Source organism: Nesoenas mayeri (genome assembly GCF_963082525.1).
Source record: "Nesoenas mayeri genome assembly, chromosome: 1".
Classification (NCBI taxonomy): domain Eukaryota; kingdom Metazoa; phylum Chordata; class Aves; order Columbiformes; family Columbidae; genus Nesoenas; species Nesoenas mayeri.
Window position 1 is genome coordinate 17,447,214 of NC_137541.1, and position 18,146 is coordinate 17,465,359.

Here is an 18,146-nt window from a genome sequence, read left to right on the forward strand (position 1 = left end):
GCCCTCAGCTTCCTCCATTCTGTAAACCCTTTCATGACTGTAAACCCTTTCATGTAGGAAAAAATACAAATTCTTTTGTTAGCTCTGTGCCCACACACAGAGAAGAACAAACAACACAATCTGTCCTTCTGATGAGGGAATACGCCTGTGTTTACTCTTTCTTTATCCTGCTACAAATGTGTTGAGGATTTTTTGAAGACTTTTACTAGGAAATTGCAACTAAAGCAATGCCTGAGTGCTCAGGTTTTGCCTGCTTTCCCTATAAAATTCCACCATTACAAGACAAAACAGAAATGACAGACTCCAACCACCTGAGAGCTACTTACTGAGTTGATTCTTGGGCTAGGGGCAGGGCAGCAGTGGAACCCTCAGAGAAATTATTTATCTGATAGGTATCGCTAAGGGGAAATATTTCCTCCCAATGCATTCATCAGAGCTTCAGAGAACATGCTGTGAAAACATGGTATCTTGGAACTACCAGTATCTGATTTGATTGAAGACTTTATGCAGATACCTATTCCTTTTTCAGAGTAACCCTGTCAACACCAGTCTATAGAGCCCCTTCTTCGGTGTAAACACAAACCAGCTTCAAGCAGTTTTTCTTGAAATCGATATGTGCTCAAATATTGTGGGTTTTTTCCTTCTCTGTCTGAATATTAATAATGTTCAGTCAAAGAAGAGAAAACTGAGAGGGACCACACACGCACACACAGGTAGGGAATTTCTCTGAAGGGAATGAGCCCTTCTCTGTGCCCACTGTGGACAGAGCAAGCGAGCTTAAGCACAGCAAGGGAGATTTAGCTAAACAAGTAATCAAAGTTTTCTAACTCTAAAAACCTTTAAGCAATCTGTTCTGGTGGCTGAATTGCTTTGCAGAATATGCATCACGGAGGGCTCGGAACAGGTCACACAAGCAGGTACTGCTGCAGGCTATCGGTTTCTCCGGAACGCTCCCTGCCGTGCCCACGTCTGCAGGGCAGACCCTTCACTGGTGTGAACGACTGTCCCACCTCCCGACCTTCAGCAGCACTGAAGTACTAACCCAGCATTTCTTCTTACTGCCCTGTCTCCCCTTTCCTAAAATACAGCTGCTAAATAGTAACATGAAAAGCAAATATTCTGCAGATTAAATTGAACAGCCATTCCAGAATACCACGTGTTGCTACAAGAAGTTGCTTTTACAGTTGTTCTTTAACACCTCTTCTAGTGATGCTGCTATTTCGGCAAAGTTTGGAAGCAGTGATACAGAACAGGACCCAATATTTCTTTCAGAAATATGTTTTCACAGCAGTAATAAAGCTTTTATTGTCTGCCAGTTGTTGAAAGTCAAACATCTAGCAATCTACTCAAACCTTTAGTGCCAGCTTTTCCGTGCAGTTAAAGTACACAACTGGGTAATGCTTTCCAGCAAAATAATAATAATTTTTTTAAAAAATCTGTATTTTCTTTTCCTATTTCTTATTTTTCTTCTTTTAAAAATTTGTTTTGCTGTTGTTCTCTTTCATCTTTTTCAGGATTTGGTCTCCATGGATTTTTTTAATTTGCATCACTTCTGTTATTTCTGTATTTTTCCTATATGTATAATTATTTTTCCTCTTCTATTTTTTCCTGTTCTACACTATTGAAGCAACACTAAACGCAAAAATTTAAACAGAAACAAAAAACAAAAACAAACAGACAAAACACAAAAACACCCCACACCAAAAACCCCCCCAAAACCCAAACCTTTTCATTTTATTGCTTTTCATTTTATTCCTATGAAATAAAGCACAAAGCTGCAGTTCAGGTGAACAGCTGCCAACAGGAGCAAGTTACCCTTCCAGACATGTAGGAGTCTTACAGGAGCAGACACCTTTTGAGAACCACCTCTTGTTGGTAATTTCAGTAGGTACATGTTAGGAATTGTTGCTAAATAGTAGGGAATGGAATAAAAAAAATTGTTAATCCTCTCATTGCAGAGGATTTGGAAGGCATGACTGATTGCAGAATGAGTGCCTCACTCCCTTCCAATTAACAGGACTAGTCACACATTCATTAAGAGCAGGCATAAGCCTTTGCAAGATGTATGTCATGTGCATGTCAGTGAACACGACAGAAGTCAGGGGACACTGTCACTTCATTATGGATAGGATTAATTTACTGAAACTTAAAACACCAGTTAGAATCTATTAAATTTACTTAACTATCCTGTTGAAAATTTGAAATAAGAGCAATGTGACTAATGAGAATAAAAATGATTAATCCCTATTACTCATTTACTTCATAGGGATTAAGGCAGGAGTTCAGGGAAATAACAGTGGAATTGCAAGCCAGAGGTTTCCAGGAAAATTTCTGATTCTGCATTCCAAATTCCTGTTTATGAAGAACCATCATTTTCTTATAAGAAGCCACCAGGTGCCTACCCAGCTTATCTGTCTCTCGGCAGCAGCAGCAGTAAGATGGGGGAGAAAATATGGTGAAAACCCCATGGGTCAAATAAGGACAGGGAGATCACTCAGCAATCGCAGTCAGGGGCAAAACAGACTCAACTTGGTGAAGATTAATTTATTGCCAATTAATGACAGAGAAGGACAGACAGAAATAAAACCAAAACTAAACTCACCTCTTCTGCTCAACCCTGGTTTCTGCCCAGGTCCAACTTCACTCCTGACTCTTCTGCCTCCTCTCTCCATTTCGATCCATGCAGGCAAATGGGAAATGGGGGTTGTGGTCAGTTCATAACACTTTGTCTCCCCCTACTACCTTCTCCTTCATGAACTTCACTCCCTTTGGTCCCCCATGGGCCACAGTTCCTGCCAGAAAATCTGCTTTTGCACGCTCTCCTCTCATCTGCAGCTCCTGCCAGGAAACTTGCTCCAGCATGGGTTCTCCATGAGCTGCAGCTTCCTTCAGGGAACCCCCACCTGCTCTGCCATGGGGTCCTCCATTGGCTACAGGGCAGGTAGCTCCTCCACCATGGATGTCCATGGGCTACAAGGAGACAACCTGCTTCACCATGGTCCTCTCCACAAGCTTCTCTGTGATGGTGCTTAGAGCATCTCCTCCTGCTTCTTCACTGACCTTGATGTCTGCAGGGCTGTTTCTCTCTTCCCTCACTCCTCTCTCAGAGCTGCTGTGCAGCATTTTTTCCCCTTTCTTGAACAGCATAGAAGTGCTACCAACATCACTGATGGGCTCAGCCTCAGCCAGCAGCAGGTTGGTCTCAGAGCCAGCTGGAACTGGCTCTGTCTGACATGGGGCAGCTTTTGGCATCTTCTCACAGAAGTCACCCCTGCAGCTCCCCAGCTATCGAGCTACTGGCCACACAAACCCAACACACACCCAAGGAAAGTCTCTTCAGTGATGAAAAGCATTTCTCCTGCTGCACACACGGTTCATCTACAACTGACATGTTTTATTTCTTACTGGCATATGTACTGCATCCATAGTAATTATTGCAATGAAATTCTAAAGACCCATCTATTTAATATCTACTATCTAGAATATATTATACATTTCATGCTTCTTAGAACACTAGTTTTGACTTTTTGCAGTTTAGGTTTTTCCATAATCAATAACTCTAAATACTTATATTATAACCAAGTTTCTTCTCCTCCCTTCAATTTTTATCTTGGTAGAGTCAGTTTTTTGTAGAAATCCAGCTTCACTGGTTGCTTTCCTTCAAATCTCAGTGTTTGCCCACACTCACACTTGCTACAAAGTTGTGGTCAACGCAAATGGAAGCTCACGGACTACTTCACCCGATTTCAATCTGTCCACATTGACTACACTGAGCCAATTACCTTTGTTTGGTAGAAATCTGACAATAGATATTTATCAAATCAACTTGTGAAAAGAAGAAAACCACCGTAATGTTGTACAATGTAATTTTATTTTTTCAATGAAATGCCCTAGCGTCATAAAACAGAACACGTTTTCTAATCTTGAAGCCAGCAAGATTGGGAAAAAAAGAAAAATCAAACTTGGTTTTCCTATACATAATTTCCATACTGAGACTACATTCAGAGAAAAAAACCTAAATTTAAAATGTAAGCAGACATTACTTATGCAGTTCTCACCTTAAAAATAAACTGGACATCATACAACTCACATATGGTGTTTTGCTAGTATAATATGCTACAAATAGAATTATTCAAATGCAACTATGCAGCTTTTCTATTGTGTTATGTTGCAACACCTTTGTTATTTTCTTCACACTTCATTACCATACTACAGAACAATCTTTTCTCCTTTTCCAGTGGCTCGTTTCTTGGAAAGGGGCATTCACTGAGCCTTTCTTTGGAAACACCAAGCACTCAGTTTCAGATGTTAAAAATATTCAAAGCATTTCAATATACACTCATAACAAGATTAAGCCTCCATTTTTCAAGTAAGGCTCTTGGGACTTGCTAATAAGCTCATGGAAAGAGCTGGTCAGTATTTACTCCTGTTCTCATTTATGAGAATGAGATCTGGACAGCTGTAATGCCTCAGAAATGCCCTCACCTGCTGGAGAGCTGAGGCTGCACCATCCGATCCTGCACAAGATTCACAGCACCTTGAAGCCTGGGTTGTCTCACAGTATTCATGGACAGATCAAAAGAACTGTAGAACTTCTTAAACAAATGACACGTTCAAAAAATATTTGCCTTTGTAGAACTGCATAATCTCGTTTTCAATGAGGTTCTTAGGTCAAAGGTACTATTGCACTTATTAAACATGGCTTTAAAAATACAGTATATATAACACTTACGTTACAAATGTTTGAAAAAACATTGGATCAATCAACACTTCATTGCATTAATATGGAAAGTAAAAGCAGTACTTTTGGAAAAGTATTCAAGTATTTCCCTGAAATACTATAGAACCAAAAACAGATCCTAAACTTTTTATGACTGTACTTTAAGCAAATATAATTTGCAAGTGCTTTTTGTCATATAGAGCAGTATGAATAACACTTTGTAGCAAAGATACCGCACACCACTTCGATATTACACAAAACTGGAATGTAAATAAACAAAAAAAATTGGCCATATATAACAATTTTCAAGTGCTTCAGTAATAAACTGGCCAGTCACCACAGCTTACATAGAGCAAATATGAGACACGAAATTAATACAAGTTGAATGACAGAAATGCCCATACATATGCATGAACAGAGAATCATTAGCTGTTCAGATACAGAAACCCCTCTGATGCAATGAGTTTTAAACTGAACTGCACACTTCAGAAAAGACAGAAGAGAGCAGGGGCTAAATTCTCATCCTTAAACAAGCATAAATACGTATGAGAAAAGCGAAACTTAGCCCCAAGCCTACACAGAGAATGTCTGTGTCACAACACACAAATCCATACACAAATAATCATCCCACAGCTACACATGATAGTTTGAAGTTTTTTTTGCTGTAAAAACAAATCAGCACAGTGAATTTGTGATTTATCAGATACCAGTTTCTTCCCTTGACTTCACAAAATAAATGGTTTCATATTTAGTCAAACATTATTCAAAAAAACTGTCAATCATCAAATCATATTTTTAAACTTAATATTCTGACAACTTATTTTGCAAAGACATTTTAACATATGTAGTGTAATCTGCAAAGGTTTGTGTACTGAAGAGGGAAGCTTTTCATATGTTAATTCTAGATATTTTGAAAAATTTAAAAGTTGCTGGTGTTTCAGAAGATATTTATGTTTTCCTTTGCCTGAGCCCTCCTGGTATTATAAGCATCCCTGCAAGTTGCTTGCAAGACATTTCTGTTTCTGTGTGTGGTATCTGGTATCATCCCAACAGTCATAAAACCCTTTATAATCCCAAAAAGCATCATGCAAGGAAGCCTTTATAAAGAGAATATACAGGATAAAGTATGATCTGTACACAGATGTGCTTTTATTTTTCAAAGTATTTCTAAACTCTTATTGTTATTACTTAAAGCCAGGAATGTGTGTTTGAATTGCATTGATAAGTTGCAAGGAATAGTTAGAATTACAAAATGAAGGTATTTTACTTAAAAAAAAAATATATATGCAAATGACAACACTGTTGTGATCCAGCATTTAAGCCACATGCAACTAGGTAACACTCCCAGGAGATAGTATCTTCTCAGACACTGAAAATACCTTGTCTTAATATGTTGGTTTGATGACAATGTGAAGTCCGATGTTTTATAACATTTAGATATTACTGTAACACCTGCTAAATTAGCTCTCTAGAAAAGCACAGAGAATTTGTGAATACATATATACATACAGCAATACTCTCTTCTAATATAACTTAGATTACACCGCTCCAAGATATATTTTAATGACTACAATTTTTTTTTTTAAAAGACACAATGCAATAAGATGTCTAAAATTATACTGAAGCCATTAAAAAAAAATCTAAAATTTTAAAATACTTGTCAATTTGACTAAAATGCATATTTACTCAATTTCCTTGAGCTTTTTTTTTTTCTTCTCCCCATTGGAGGAACAATGTCTATAGTAATTGTTCAACACTACTCTGGCTGCAGGCAGCTTCATCTTTACAGTTTTCCTCGATTCCCCTTGCAAATAGTTTCATTAGCTGGCAGTGAACCCTGAAAAATATGGGAATCAATTAATAAGAAATAAATTACTTCTATATGTTTAATTCTAATAATCCATGAATTTCAATCAGTTGAACAAAGTTCCTTGCTCCAGACTGCAGAAACTGTGTTCTCAATCTTGATACAAACTTCCCCTGCAAAGAATGCCAGATACTTTCACATATCCATCACTCCTGCTCTTTTCAACACAGAAGTTCTATGGGGCACTGAGATGTTATACAGCTGATGATACACAATATACGATATTTATAAAAATCGCCTTGGACTGCTAAGTGATTACATCTTAACAGAATGCACGTGCATGTAAATATTTTGTATTGTGTTTCTGCTTCCCTTTGTTTTAAAAAACAAGAAATAAAAACAATCAACCAAAAAAAAAAAAAACCACAAAGGGGCAAAAAGCCCTTCAAATTTCACAAACCTCTATTTAGTTCTAATTTGATTATTCGCACAACTGCAAACCTCTTTCTCCATATGCCTAGACTGGAGATAAGACTTTGTTCTGTGTGTCAAAAACACAAACTATGGGACATACTCAGTATTTCTTTAGGACAAAGATGCTTAGTTAAGCTTAAATTGAAGAGGAAAAGCTATTGCTCAGAGTACTGAGGTACTCCACTCACTTAAAGAATCCTCTCAACACCACCTTCACTTTCAATACTTCAAGCACATAGCATCAGTACGTAAGAAGTAAGTAGGACCATCCATCCAGTAAGGGGGGGCATCCATCTGTCTCAGTCAGAGTGATCATTTACAATATAAATGGTAGCAGTATTCTCAAAATTAACAACAGCAACAACAAAAAATATTATCAGAAGACTTAAATTTGCTATGTGGAGTCATCTTTTGGGGAGGTCTTTACGAGCATCTTCAAAAATCAGTGAAAAAGCTTAATATATTTTCTGATACATGGAGAGAAATAACGATGCTTACCTCACTTCGATGGCTGAACTGTCCAGAGTTTCTCCATCACAATTCCAGGTGCTATTAGCAATATTACAGCAACAGGCTGGATGATCTCTGCAGAACTGGCCAAAACGTTTCTTTCCTATGTCTGTGACACTGCTCTCGTTGTCATCTGAAAGCTTAGATGTAAATTGAAAACTCTTCACCCGATGAACATCTACAAATGAGAAGTCAAACTACAAAGAAAAAATAAATCAAAACAGGTAATTACAACTAGTTCAATACATTTAATGTGTAAAGCAACTCAGCATGCAGCATTTTGTATTCAAGAAAATCTCTCTATTCCAATTTTCTAGAGAAGCTTACTTGCGATATAGAGTGAGCTTTGTTTTAAAAAACCGCAGAAGTCAGAAACAAGAAAAAACAGAACTTAACTTTTCAATAGTCCCCTTCAACTAGCTGCAATACTGCTACTTTACAGATAATCATGTAACATGTTCTGAGATTATGAGTAAATGAGTACAAAAACGATTACAAATACCCTCTAAAAACTATTATAACATGGAATCAAAGTCAAAAAGGTTTGGATTGGATCTTGGTACCATCCTCAGGATCTGTTCAACTACAGTCCTTAAGACACATGGGCTTTTATGAAAGCTTTCTGCTTCTGCATTCGGAACAATGCCCTGAAGGTGCGAATTCCATGGCAGTGTGATCACACTACAGAGCTGGGTGTACACAAAAATAAGAGTAGAGGGCAATATCATTATATTCCAACAAAATTAAAAATATAGGTGTCAAACTCCACACTGGGAAGCAGTGGTTCACAGGTACGAGGAGGCTCACTAAGCAGCATGTCAGTCCAAACAGCTTCATTGCCAAGGGGTATCCACGGCTGCACAGAGCCACCTATGAATGCTCTCATGTCTCAAATCTCAGAATGTAGTTTCTTGATAAATGTTGAAGCCAATTTGAAAGGTAGCTTAGGGAAGGCTTCAAATAATCAAAAATATCAAGAGAACAGTGAGCATGAGTGAGAAAGGGTGAAGGGAAGGAGATGAGAATAGCAGGAAGGAGGAATACAGACACACACACAGTGTCCCAGGGAATGGTCATGAAGAAATACAGGAAAGAGAATCTATACTAATTCTTCTACAGAGGAGGAAGGATAGCATCATAAACAAGTGAGATTTATTATTGCTTCTATAACTAGATATGACATTAGCCCATTGTTCAGATAATTTCTAGAACATTTTAATAATATCAGGTTGTGACAAATATTAAATGTGTGTATTCACAGCCATAGCTCTGGTTTCAACAGATACTCCAATCCAAAGCAGACAGCAATCTCCCCTCGTAGTTTATCCTGACAGCTACAACATATGCAAGGAATGATTTTGAAGCTGAATGTATAAAGCTCATATATCCTGGTCACATATATGTATTACCATTCTGATAAAAGCCTTCAGTCTACAATCAACCTGCAGTTCTGGTAACTTTCTTATAAGCCGCATTTTTATAGAGTTGACAAAAAGTGATTTATTATTCTTCACTACATCTTCTACCTCAGCTGCATTATACTGCCATGAGCAGTTTTTCCTGACAAATACATGGGAACACAGCTGTGTTTGAATCACTTTGAATACTGTCCAAACAGTAAATATATAGAAAATGTTATGAAACAGAATTCAATTAGCAAAAGTGGAATTTTGTTAGAATGTCACGGCCAAAGACATGACTTAGCTGTCTTTTTTTTTTTAAAGGCACACATGCTAGGATTTTATCACCCAGAATGTATAAACTTAAAAACCAAAACCAAACAAACCCAGAACCAAACCAAAACACAAACAAAAAAACCCACACACAAATAAAAAAACCCAAAACTGCTTTGTAGATGTTCTTTTCGTCATATAAGAATACCAACATGTACAACAGACTGACTCTGGACAATTCAGTGTCAAAGGGAATACACACCTGATCATCTTGGTTTGTATGTCTGACAAGATACCGTAGAAAATCAAATCTAGAGCATTTACGAACTAGAATGAGGTCAGCTGAACCATCTGCCAAATGAGCTGCTGGTGAAAGACCTTTTGGGCTTCGTGGACAGGCACAGCTCATATTCACTGCATTGATGGCCAGAAATTTCCCTTTAATAACCTTCCACCCTTCTTCATCTTCTGAAACAGATCAATAAAGGTGTGGAGATACATTATTATTTGATCCACTCACAAGAACACTAAAAAGCCATAATTCTTGGCAACTTAAAAGTTTTTCTTGGGCATATTCAGGCACTTTCAATAAATATCTAAAATAAACTGCATTTAAAAAAAAAAAATTAAAAATCTATTTTTCATATCCTAACAGAGAAAGTTGTTTTCTCTCTTCACAGACTGCGATTATCTACTAGAGGTGCTCACCATTTCTGACATACATATGTAAAATTCAGGATTGATGCTATTTGGGTAAAGCCACAAAGCCTTAGGTAGGGAAAAGTCAGAGGCAAGTTACAACTCTTGAAGTGTGAAAGTTCAGGGGGATTTTAAACTTCGAATTTCATTCTTGCTCTTCAACATGTTAATCTCAAACAATGATGCAAAGACGTTAGTATTTGGTTTTCAAACCAATATTCCTCTTCTGCCTTAATGCCGCAATTTATATTTGGAAAAAAAAAAAAAGACAAAAAAGGAAGAGATAACTCAGGGTTCAGCAAAGACCAGCAGGCAGCAGATCAGGAGTCTGTTTCCACTGCAACCCCAAATGTCTGAAGATTAATAATATTAACAGAGTTGAACTTTCCTGTGTGTAAATTTTCAGAAATTTCTGGAAAATAGTACAACAGTCTGCTTTCAACAACGTGAAACCTGTCTGTTAGAGATTAGACATAGAATGAGCTTAAATGTGTGATGGTATAAATACAACCAACAGGCAGAGGAGTTTTCTGGAACAGAAACACTGGCAGGCACTGCAGAGTTTTCATTTAAACTGTATTTCCTTGAACATGGACAAAAACAGATAAATGCCTTTGCATTTTTAGATTACACATAATCACCTTCCTGACTACAATAAGAAAAAGCCATAAAGTAGCCATAATCCTCCTTTTCTCCTCCCAATATAAGTGGACTCAGACATTTCAAATTAACAACTTCACAGAAGTTCGGATTGCAGAACAGTCTACGGAGATACACATGGTTGTAAGACTGGAGTTCAGCAGTGAAATGCCAACATTGATAAAAGGGGTAAAATTAAGGAATGAACAAAAATTTTTAAAGTTTGTTTATACAAGCTTGTTAAAGTTTGAACATCAAACCACAGTAACATAGAGATTGAGGCATATTAACTGGTATAGACTTAGAAATTAATATTATTCAGTTCCCCATATTTGGCTTAAATTTAGTTATTTTCAAGGTGCTTCTTTGATGGGACTATAGGTGACATATATGTCTGAAATTCTGATATCCTTTACTGTCTTAGTTCTAGGAACTTCACATTTACTTTAGAGAATCATTATTACAACTGAGAATCATTATTACAATTTTTTCCATCCAGACTATCCTCTCTATCTCCTGATAAATAAAACAGTAATAATAAGAAAAAACGCAGTTCTTAAATTCAACATTTTCACATCATTTGCCAGAGTGGTTTTAGTATTGCTTGCTTTACAGCTGATCTTTTTATGTTGCTTTCAAACGTGGCATTACAGAAAGAAATAATTTAAATCAGGTTCAAAATGTGTATCTTAAGAGATATGAGAAAGACTTAAATGTCAAACTGCAGAATGACTTTGTTCAGGCTGGAGGGAAATTATGAGGCCCTGCTCTGAGATGAAGGTACCTGAACAGAATATAAGAAACTACTGGAACTGGAAACATCTGTGTCCAGAACTACACAAGTGCTTATTTACAAGAAAACCAGGCATCTTCCAGTACATAAACAACAAAATAAAACCAACACCCTTTACCACTAAATCTTTTCGTTGTTTATCTGAGAAGCATTAATAATTTTGTCTATAGTGTGTGTAGATGTGTGTTAACTTTTGACATATGCTCACTGTAATAGGACTCGAATTACTTAAGGTAGAATGCTTATATATGTTACTATTATAGACTGTTTTCACCTGGTGGAGAAGTACTATCCAGTATAAACTTCAGCACGTTACTCAAAAAAAGCTTCATTGTTCAAGCAAGAACAGAGTCAGGGTCCTCATCACATTTTAAATGACCATTCTGCAGGGTGTATCTCTGTAATAGCACAAATTATTTGCCCAAAATGTCTTTCATACAGAGCGACTAGAAGCATGGAGAGCATAAACAGCATTCATTTCAACTGTCTGTTGTATATATACACACTGCAAGTTGCTGAAATCAGCGTAAAGTACCAATACCCGAAGTTTACTGAGCACATGCACACAGACTACTGCACAATACAAATAAACATGTTCAGCCACAGTCAGTGCAAGCATCCTTCTAAACTCATCTGAACTGTATACAAACTAAGTAGGCACAGAGAAAGAGTCAGCCAACACACCCTGCTGAGTAAAAAGCGTATCTGAGATGGTGATTTAAAATCCTTTTTCTTGCAAAGCAGGAGTAGCTGATTGTCATCATTTGCTTACCAGTAGCGCATGGAGAAGAGACTGGACTATAAAGAAAGCCACCTACCAGAAGTAAAATGAACTGAAGTAAACAATATCCTATATAATCAGCTGCTTAATGTCTTGTGCAATGCTGGCTAAAGCAGTCTTGATTGCTCACTAACCTGTGGCTTTCTTCTGCTTTTGCTCCTTTTCTAGATTAAAGCTAACAAAATGGCAGATTAAAAACAAACAAATAGCAAAAACCCCACCCAAACACACACACAAAACTAAAAAAACAACACAAAAGAAAATAGTTGGCAATTTCTAACTACAGTTTTTTCTTACTAAAAAAACCCCACTTACTATCAGATTTAGCTCCTAAGAAAATACTATGTAAAGCAATTTCTTTAGTTGAATCTGGGCATAAATTAAAACAACTCAAGAAATACTCCAATCTGGCCATCCGTTGATAGTATCAAAGATCAGAGAGCAGTATCTGGGATGAAAGCACTAGGTATAAGCATGTGTAACACAAACTGAAGTTGGCACAGAAACCTATACACAGTCTTCATACTACCAATGAACCTCTATAGTATGATGCTACTCCTTTTGCTAACAAATGTCTAGAAACTGGCAGAGATACTGTGCAAAATAATTGTAATTATAAAATAATCTGGGGCATAAGGAACAGTGCTTGTGTCAAGAAAATTATGGTTTTATGCACTGGGATCTACAAGAAGAAAAAAAAAAAGAGAGCAGAAGCACCCAGAAGCAGGCAGCCCAGGAAGGCTGAAGGCTGCCTGGTGTTTAAGAGGGTTTTCTCCAAGACCATGAATAGAGACCAGAGGCAAAACTCAGCCAACTGAATCTGCGTATCTTACTCCAGCAAGGCCACCAGCCAATCAACAGCAGTGCTTCCCATTGGCATGTGGCCATTTGACATGAAGAGATATAACTAGGAGGTAGACCGCACAGAATCCGCACAGGATATTAACAGTTGTTTTAACTAAAGGAAGGAAAAGTTATGCCTATTAAAATTAAAAAATCCATGGAAGTGTGCTCAGGGATTGAAATGGGGAGGAAAAAAGAGTATAAGGAGAGCTTAACTTGAGAAAGAAGAGAAAAATCTCCTATCATTTATAGTGAGTATTAGTGGGGTATTGTAAAGAAATACTGAAGTCCACTAGACAGGTTATCAGTTGTCCAAGTTCGCTGCTTCATAAGTATTTAATAAACAGCTTTACCTACAGTGACTTTTGTCCTAACACATACAGATTTTTAATCCTGATCTATTCTGAAAGTTATCTTAATAAACTATTCCCTTCTATACTACCTCACAGCTTATCAGTTAAGTCCTTCTCACAAAAGAACCCACAGAGTCCTAGCTCACAGAATACATATTTCTTAAAGAAACCCAACACAGTGAAATATACAAGTAATTAGTATAATTTTATCAGAATTTTCTGAGGTTTGGGTGGAGACATCTTACATATTTTTCCCATATTTACATGCATTTGCCTTAAAGAAACAATAAATTATCTAGTAACTTTTAAAAAACCCCACACACTTAAACTAATATATTCTGAAAACTAATATTTTGTATAATACTACACCATCTTTTTATGACAAATTACCTTCATATTTTAATCCACATTCCTTCTGCTGTTCTGCCAGCTGTTGCTCACTTTTCTTGCAAATGTAACACCTGAAAACAAAAATACCACTCAGTTCCTGAAAACCAAACCATTATTCACTTTAACATTTTTGTTTTACCCAATCATTATAGGACCTTCTGCCACCACAAGATGCAGCACGACACTAACAGCCCTGATGAGGGAGGAATCATGAGAGCCCTGCAGGCAGCACAGGTACTTCTGTACAGTGCTGACGATGACTGGATGTCAGAAATAATAGCATCACAGAGCTGTAAGTTCGCATGGGTTGGAAGGGACCTCTAATGTGGTCCAAGTATCTGCTCAAAGCAGGTATTGTAGGATCAGGATGTCTGGAGTCTTGTTCAGTCAAGTTTTGAATACCTGGAAGGGTAGAGTCCACAAGACCTCTGGGCAACCTGTTCCTATATTTGACTGCTGAAACAGCAAAAGACATTGACATACTGGTGCCAGTCCTTCATCTCAAAAGCACTGAGTACAGGGGGAAAAATGCTTCTCTTGACCTGTTAGCTTCTCTTTTGCATAGAAAGCCCAATAAACAGTTGGGCTTCTTTCCTCAAGAACACACTGCTGACTCAGGTACAGCTGTTGTCCATCAGGATCCCAAAGTTCTTTTTGGCAGAGCTGCCTTCTAGCCAGTCAGTACTGCTGCATGGGTCTACTCCACCCCATGTACATGACATTTGCCTATCCTAAACTTCAGGAGGTTCCTATCAGCCATTTCTTCAGCCAGCCAACGTCCCTCTGAATAGCAGCCCTCACTTTCAACATGTAACCCACTCCTCAAAATCTGGTACTATCTATAAAACCACTGTGGGCACTCTCTGCCACTAATAAACATGTAGCACAGTATTAGCCCCAGTATTGATCCCTTAGGTACACCATTAGTAATTCGTTGCCAGTAGGACTCAGTACAACCTTTCTAGGGCATCTAGCCAGTTTTCCACTATCCACTTACCTTGTTTATACCTAATCAATTGGATTTTAAGAATACTACAAGAAACAGTACCAGAGGCCTTGCTAAAGTATGAAGCAATCCACTGCTTCCCCCTTATACATGGGCATGGGTACCTGTAAGGCCTGGGAGCAGACTGCGTCAGTGAAAACTGGGGAAAAGGAGGCATGTCCCAGCCTTTTCCATATCTTTTATCACGGGGTTCCCCATACCACTAAGCAGCAGGACCACAGTTCCTTTGGCATGTTTGGCATACCTATTTAACACCTTTCACATCCCTCACTGATTTCAGCTTCATCTGAGCTTTGGTTTTCTCAGTTTCATCCCTGAACAGTTAGGCAACGTCTCCGTACTCCTCCAAAGTAACCTGTTCCACTTCCACCTTTGCTACTTATCCTTGCTCATCCATGTTGGCTTTCTATCATGCTTACTCAAAGCTTCTGTATATCAGAATGGACTGTTCCTGTGCTCTGAGGAGGTACCAACCAAGTCTCCTGGGCCTCTGTCCTCCAGGGAAGTCTCCCAGGGGATCTTGCCAAGATTCCAGAATAAACCAAAATCTGCTCTCTTAAAGTTCATTGCAATTCTAATTTTTGTCTTGCTCACTTCTCTCAGGATTTTAGACTCTGTAAGCTCACAGTCACTGCTGCCAAGACTGCTCTCTACCGTCACATCCTTCATTTTCCTTTTCTGTAACAAGACCAGCAGAGCATTTCTGCTCGTCAACTTGTCAATCAACTACATGATCACTGTCATCACCACACTCCAGGATTCTCCTGAACTGCTTGTGCCCAGCCCTATTGCCCTTCAAGCAATTATCAGGATGTATAAAATCCCCCATGAGGCTCCAGGCACTCTTTCCTCCCTGAGTGAGACCTGGATGACAGCCTTCTCCCTCTGGAGCTTTGCCTGCATCAAGGCACCTGATGGATCAGGATAGTTGCTCCAGCTAGTGCTGGAAACTGATCTGTAGCATGTCACAGCAGCATTACAGCAGAGCCTTAATAAATTCCATGTAGTTCATGGCCAAAGTTTCTGGCTTCTCTGTATCCTGCTGTGACAACTACTATATCTCTGACAGCTTCATATATAAAGAAGAAGAATAAATAATGCTGCATAACTTCAAGCAGGTGAAAGCAAAGAGAAAAGAAGGAACACTGGGTGATTAAGGCAGGCCCTCTGATTGAAGAAATAAGTGAAGAATTTATATAGCATAGTTATAGTCTAAAGAAAAGGAGTAAATAGGTTGGTTCCTGGAAGGACCTATCCTCAGGACAAGACATGCCAGCTGTTGTCATGGCACTAAAATAATTGCCAACATTGCTAAGTCCAATTACAATGTGGACATTTGAGATTTTTTTTCAATAATTATTCCCATTTGTAGAAGTTAGAGGTATCCAGACTTTTCATGTATCAGCAGTAACACAGCACAGTACCCTCAGCAACTTGTAACTGGCTACTGTGCTGTTATAGTTTGTTTCATTTAAAATTGGGGGAGAAGAGACATAAGCTCACAAAATTTTATTACGTTTTTGTTTACTAACCTGATAAAATGAGGTGTTCTTTTTAATGAGTAAATAAACTTTTTAAAAAGCTCATCTCCTTCAGAGTAAGTGTTTTGATGTTAAACATTTCTGTGACTTCAGTTTATGTACAGGCCTTTTCAAATAGTACACGTCAAATATCTGGAGATAACCATTAGCCTACCCTGTTCTGCAGCTATCTTTGTCTCGTGGAGATCCCAGTGCGTGTTTTGCTGGTTGAAAATAAATTGTTCCTTCATAGTAATGATGAGAAAGAAAAGTCTTGAAGCCTACATAAAAAAAGGAATAAGTAGCATTAAGTCACTATAAATCCACATTGCTTAACAGCTCTGCATACACCCCTTGATTGTTCCACTCCTTCCTTCTCTAAGGATTGCAAAACCATAGTTGCACTCCTCAAGCTCACAGCTCTTTGTGTTATGATGTCTTAGTCAGTAAAATACAAGGAAATAACCCCCCCAACTGTAACATTTGCAATAGTGCCATTAGTTTGCTTGACATCTTTAAGAGACAACTAAAAATTTTAGCTGTATGTCAATGCTGAATCTTAATATTAGTCTACAGCACCCTGCTTTTTTATCTTCTTTCCCTAACACAAAACAAATCAAAGGTGGCAAAAAATACCTTCCAGTAACATAGCATTTGTCCAAATATTAGCTCACTACAATAAACCACTCAGTGTTTTCTACAATCAGTGCTAGAAAAAGGACAAAATTAACAATTCATTCCATCAGTTGAATGTCCAGAAGAGAGAAGTGCCTATCTCTAACTGACTGAAAATAAAGTAAAAATTACTATCACAGAAAAAATATTACTTTTTAGGCAGCTAAAACTAGTTGACATAACACGACACATTTCTATTAACAGAACAGCACTAGCAATTTTAGTAATAAAAAAAACTTGTTAAACAAATTTGAATTAGGGTTGCTTTCAACATAATTTATAACAGTTAAATATAAACTTCTTAGCTCTTTATATAGCCTATAAAATAATTAAAATATTAACTATCAGTTAATTTTTTAACTGTGCTATATAGTCAAATTCAACATAACTTTAATAGGCTTGTTATGTTATCCCCCAAGTCATGGAGCTTTACATAATGTGATCCACTGTACTTGGTACCACAAGGAGTTTAAAATCAGGTTCAGTTTGCCTCTTATGTTCAGAAGCATCAGAGCAGCTTGGTTTAGAAAAAGTATATCAACTGCTCCAATATATCTACATGCTGACAAGAGAATTTAATAATTACATAATTACCTGAGTAGTCATATCTCATGGGCCCCATCCACCGTTTCTTTTCACTATCTTTTAATATATCACCATAAAAACCGTAACCCAGCAATGATACAGAGTACTTCAAAAATGTGTTGTTATGATGTACTGAAGAGACATCCAGAGGTTGACAGTCACCTATGAAGATTAGAAGAGTAAGGTTCTTTTAAGGCGTATTTTATTTGCAGCTGCAAACTTGATAGTGCCTTTACCATTACAGAATCTTTAAAAATAAAATTAAAAAAATGTATGTTGCATTTATGTCATAATATGTCATATCTATATATATTTCATACACATGCAGAAAGGGGATTTTTTCTTCAATACTGATTTCATTTAATATTTAAAAAGCATTAAGCACTACCTGAGAAGAAAAGTTGGTATGCTAAAAATACATAATGAAGAATTTACACTCATTTACTGTATAGCAATAGGAGGGGATGTTATAGAACAGATCAATGTAGTATTTGTACATCTGCCAGATACTACTTAATCCTATATGAGTGTATGTCATACGACCAGAGGATAATTCAAGGTGAAAGGAGTCTTAGGATGTTTCTCATCAAATTTCCCACTCAAAGTAAGTTCAGCTATGAGATCAGATCAAGTTACTCAGAGCTTATTCAGTCAAGTCCTGAAAAATCCAGAAGAACA

At 37.5% G+C, this 18,146-nt stretch overlaps 1 protein-coding gene across 1 annotated transcript in view; it reads right to left on the reverse strand.

The window, feature by feature from the left end:
- Positions 1–6,268: 6,268 nt before the first annotated feature.
- The window catches only part of CERK (ceramide kinase), a gene marked incomplete at its 5' end in the record, with an annotated part of 38,510 nt that continues 26,632 nt past the window's right edge, over positions 6,269–18,146 (reverse strand). The window contains 6 exons of the mRNA XM_080363242.1: positions 6,269–6,557; positions 7,500–7,708; positions 9,447–9,652; positions 13,683–13,753; positions 16,384–16,489; positions 17,478–17,630. Of these exons, the coding sequence (XP_080219368.1) occupies positions 6,458–6,557; positions 7,500–7,708; positions 9,447–9,652; positions 13,683–13,753; positions 16,384–16,489; positions 17,478–17,630 (845 nt within the window). The 3' untranslated portion in view covers positions 6,269–6,457. The remainder of the gene's footprint in view (positions 6,558–7,499; positions 7,709–9,446; positions 9,653–13,682; positions 13,754–16,383; positions 16,490–17,477; positions 17,631–18,146) is intronic.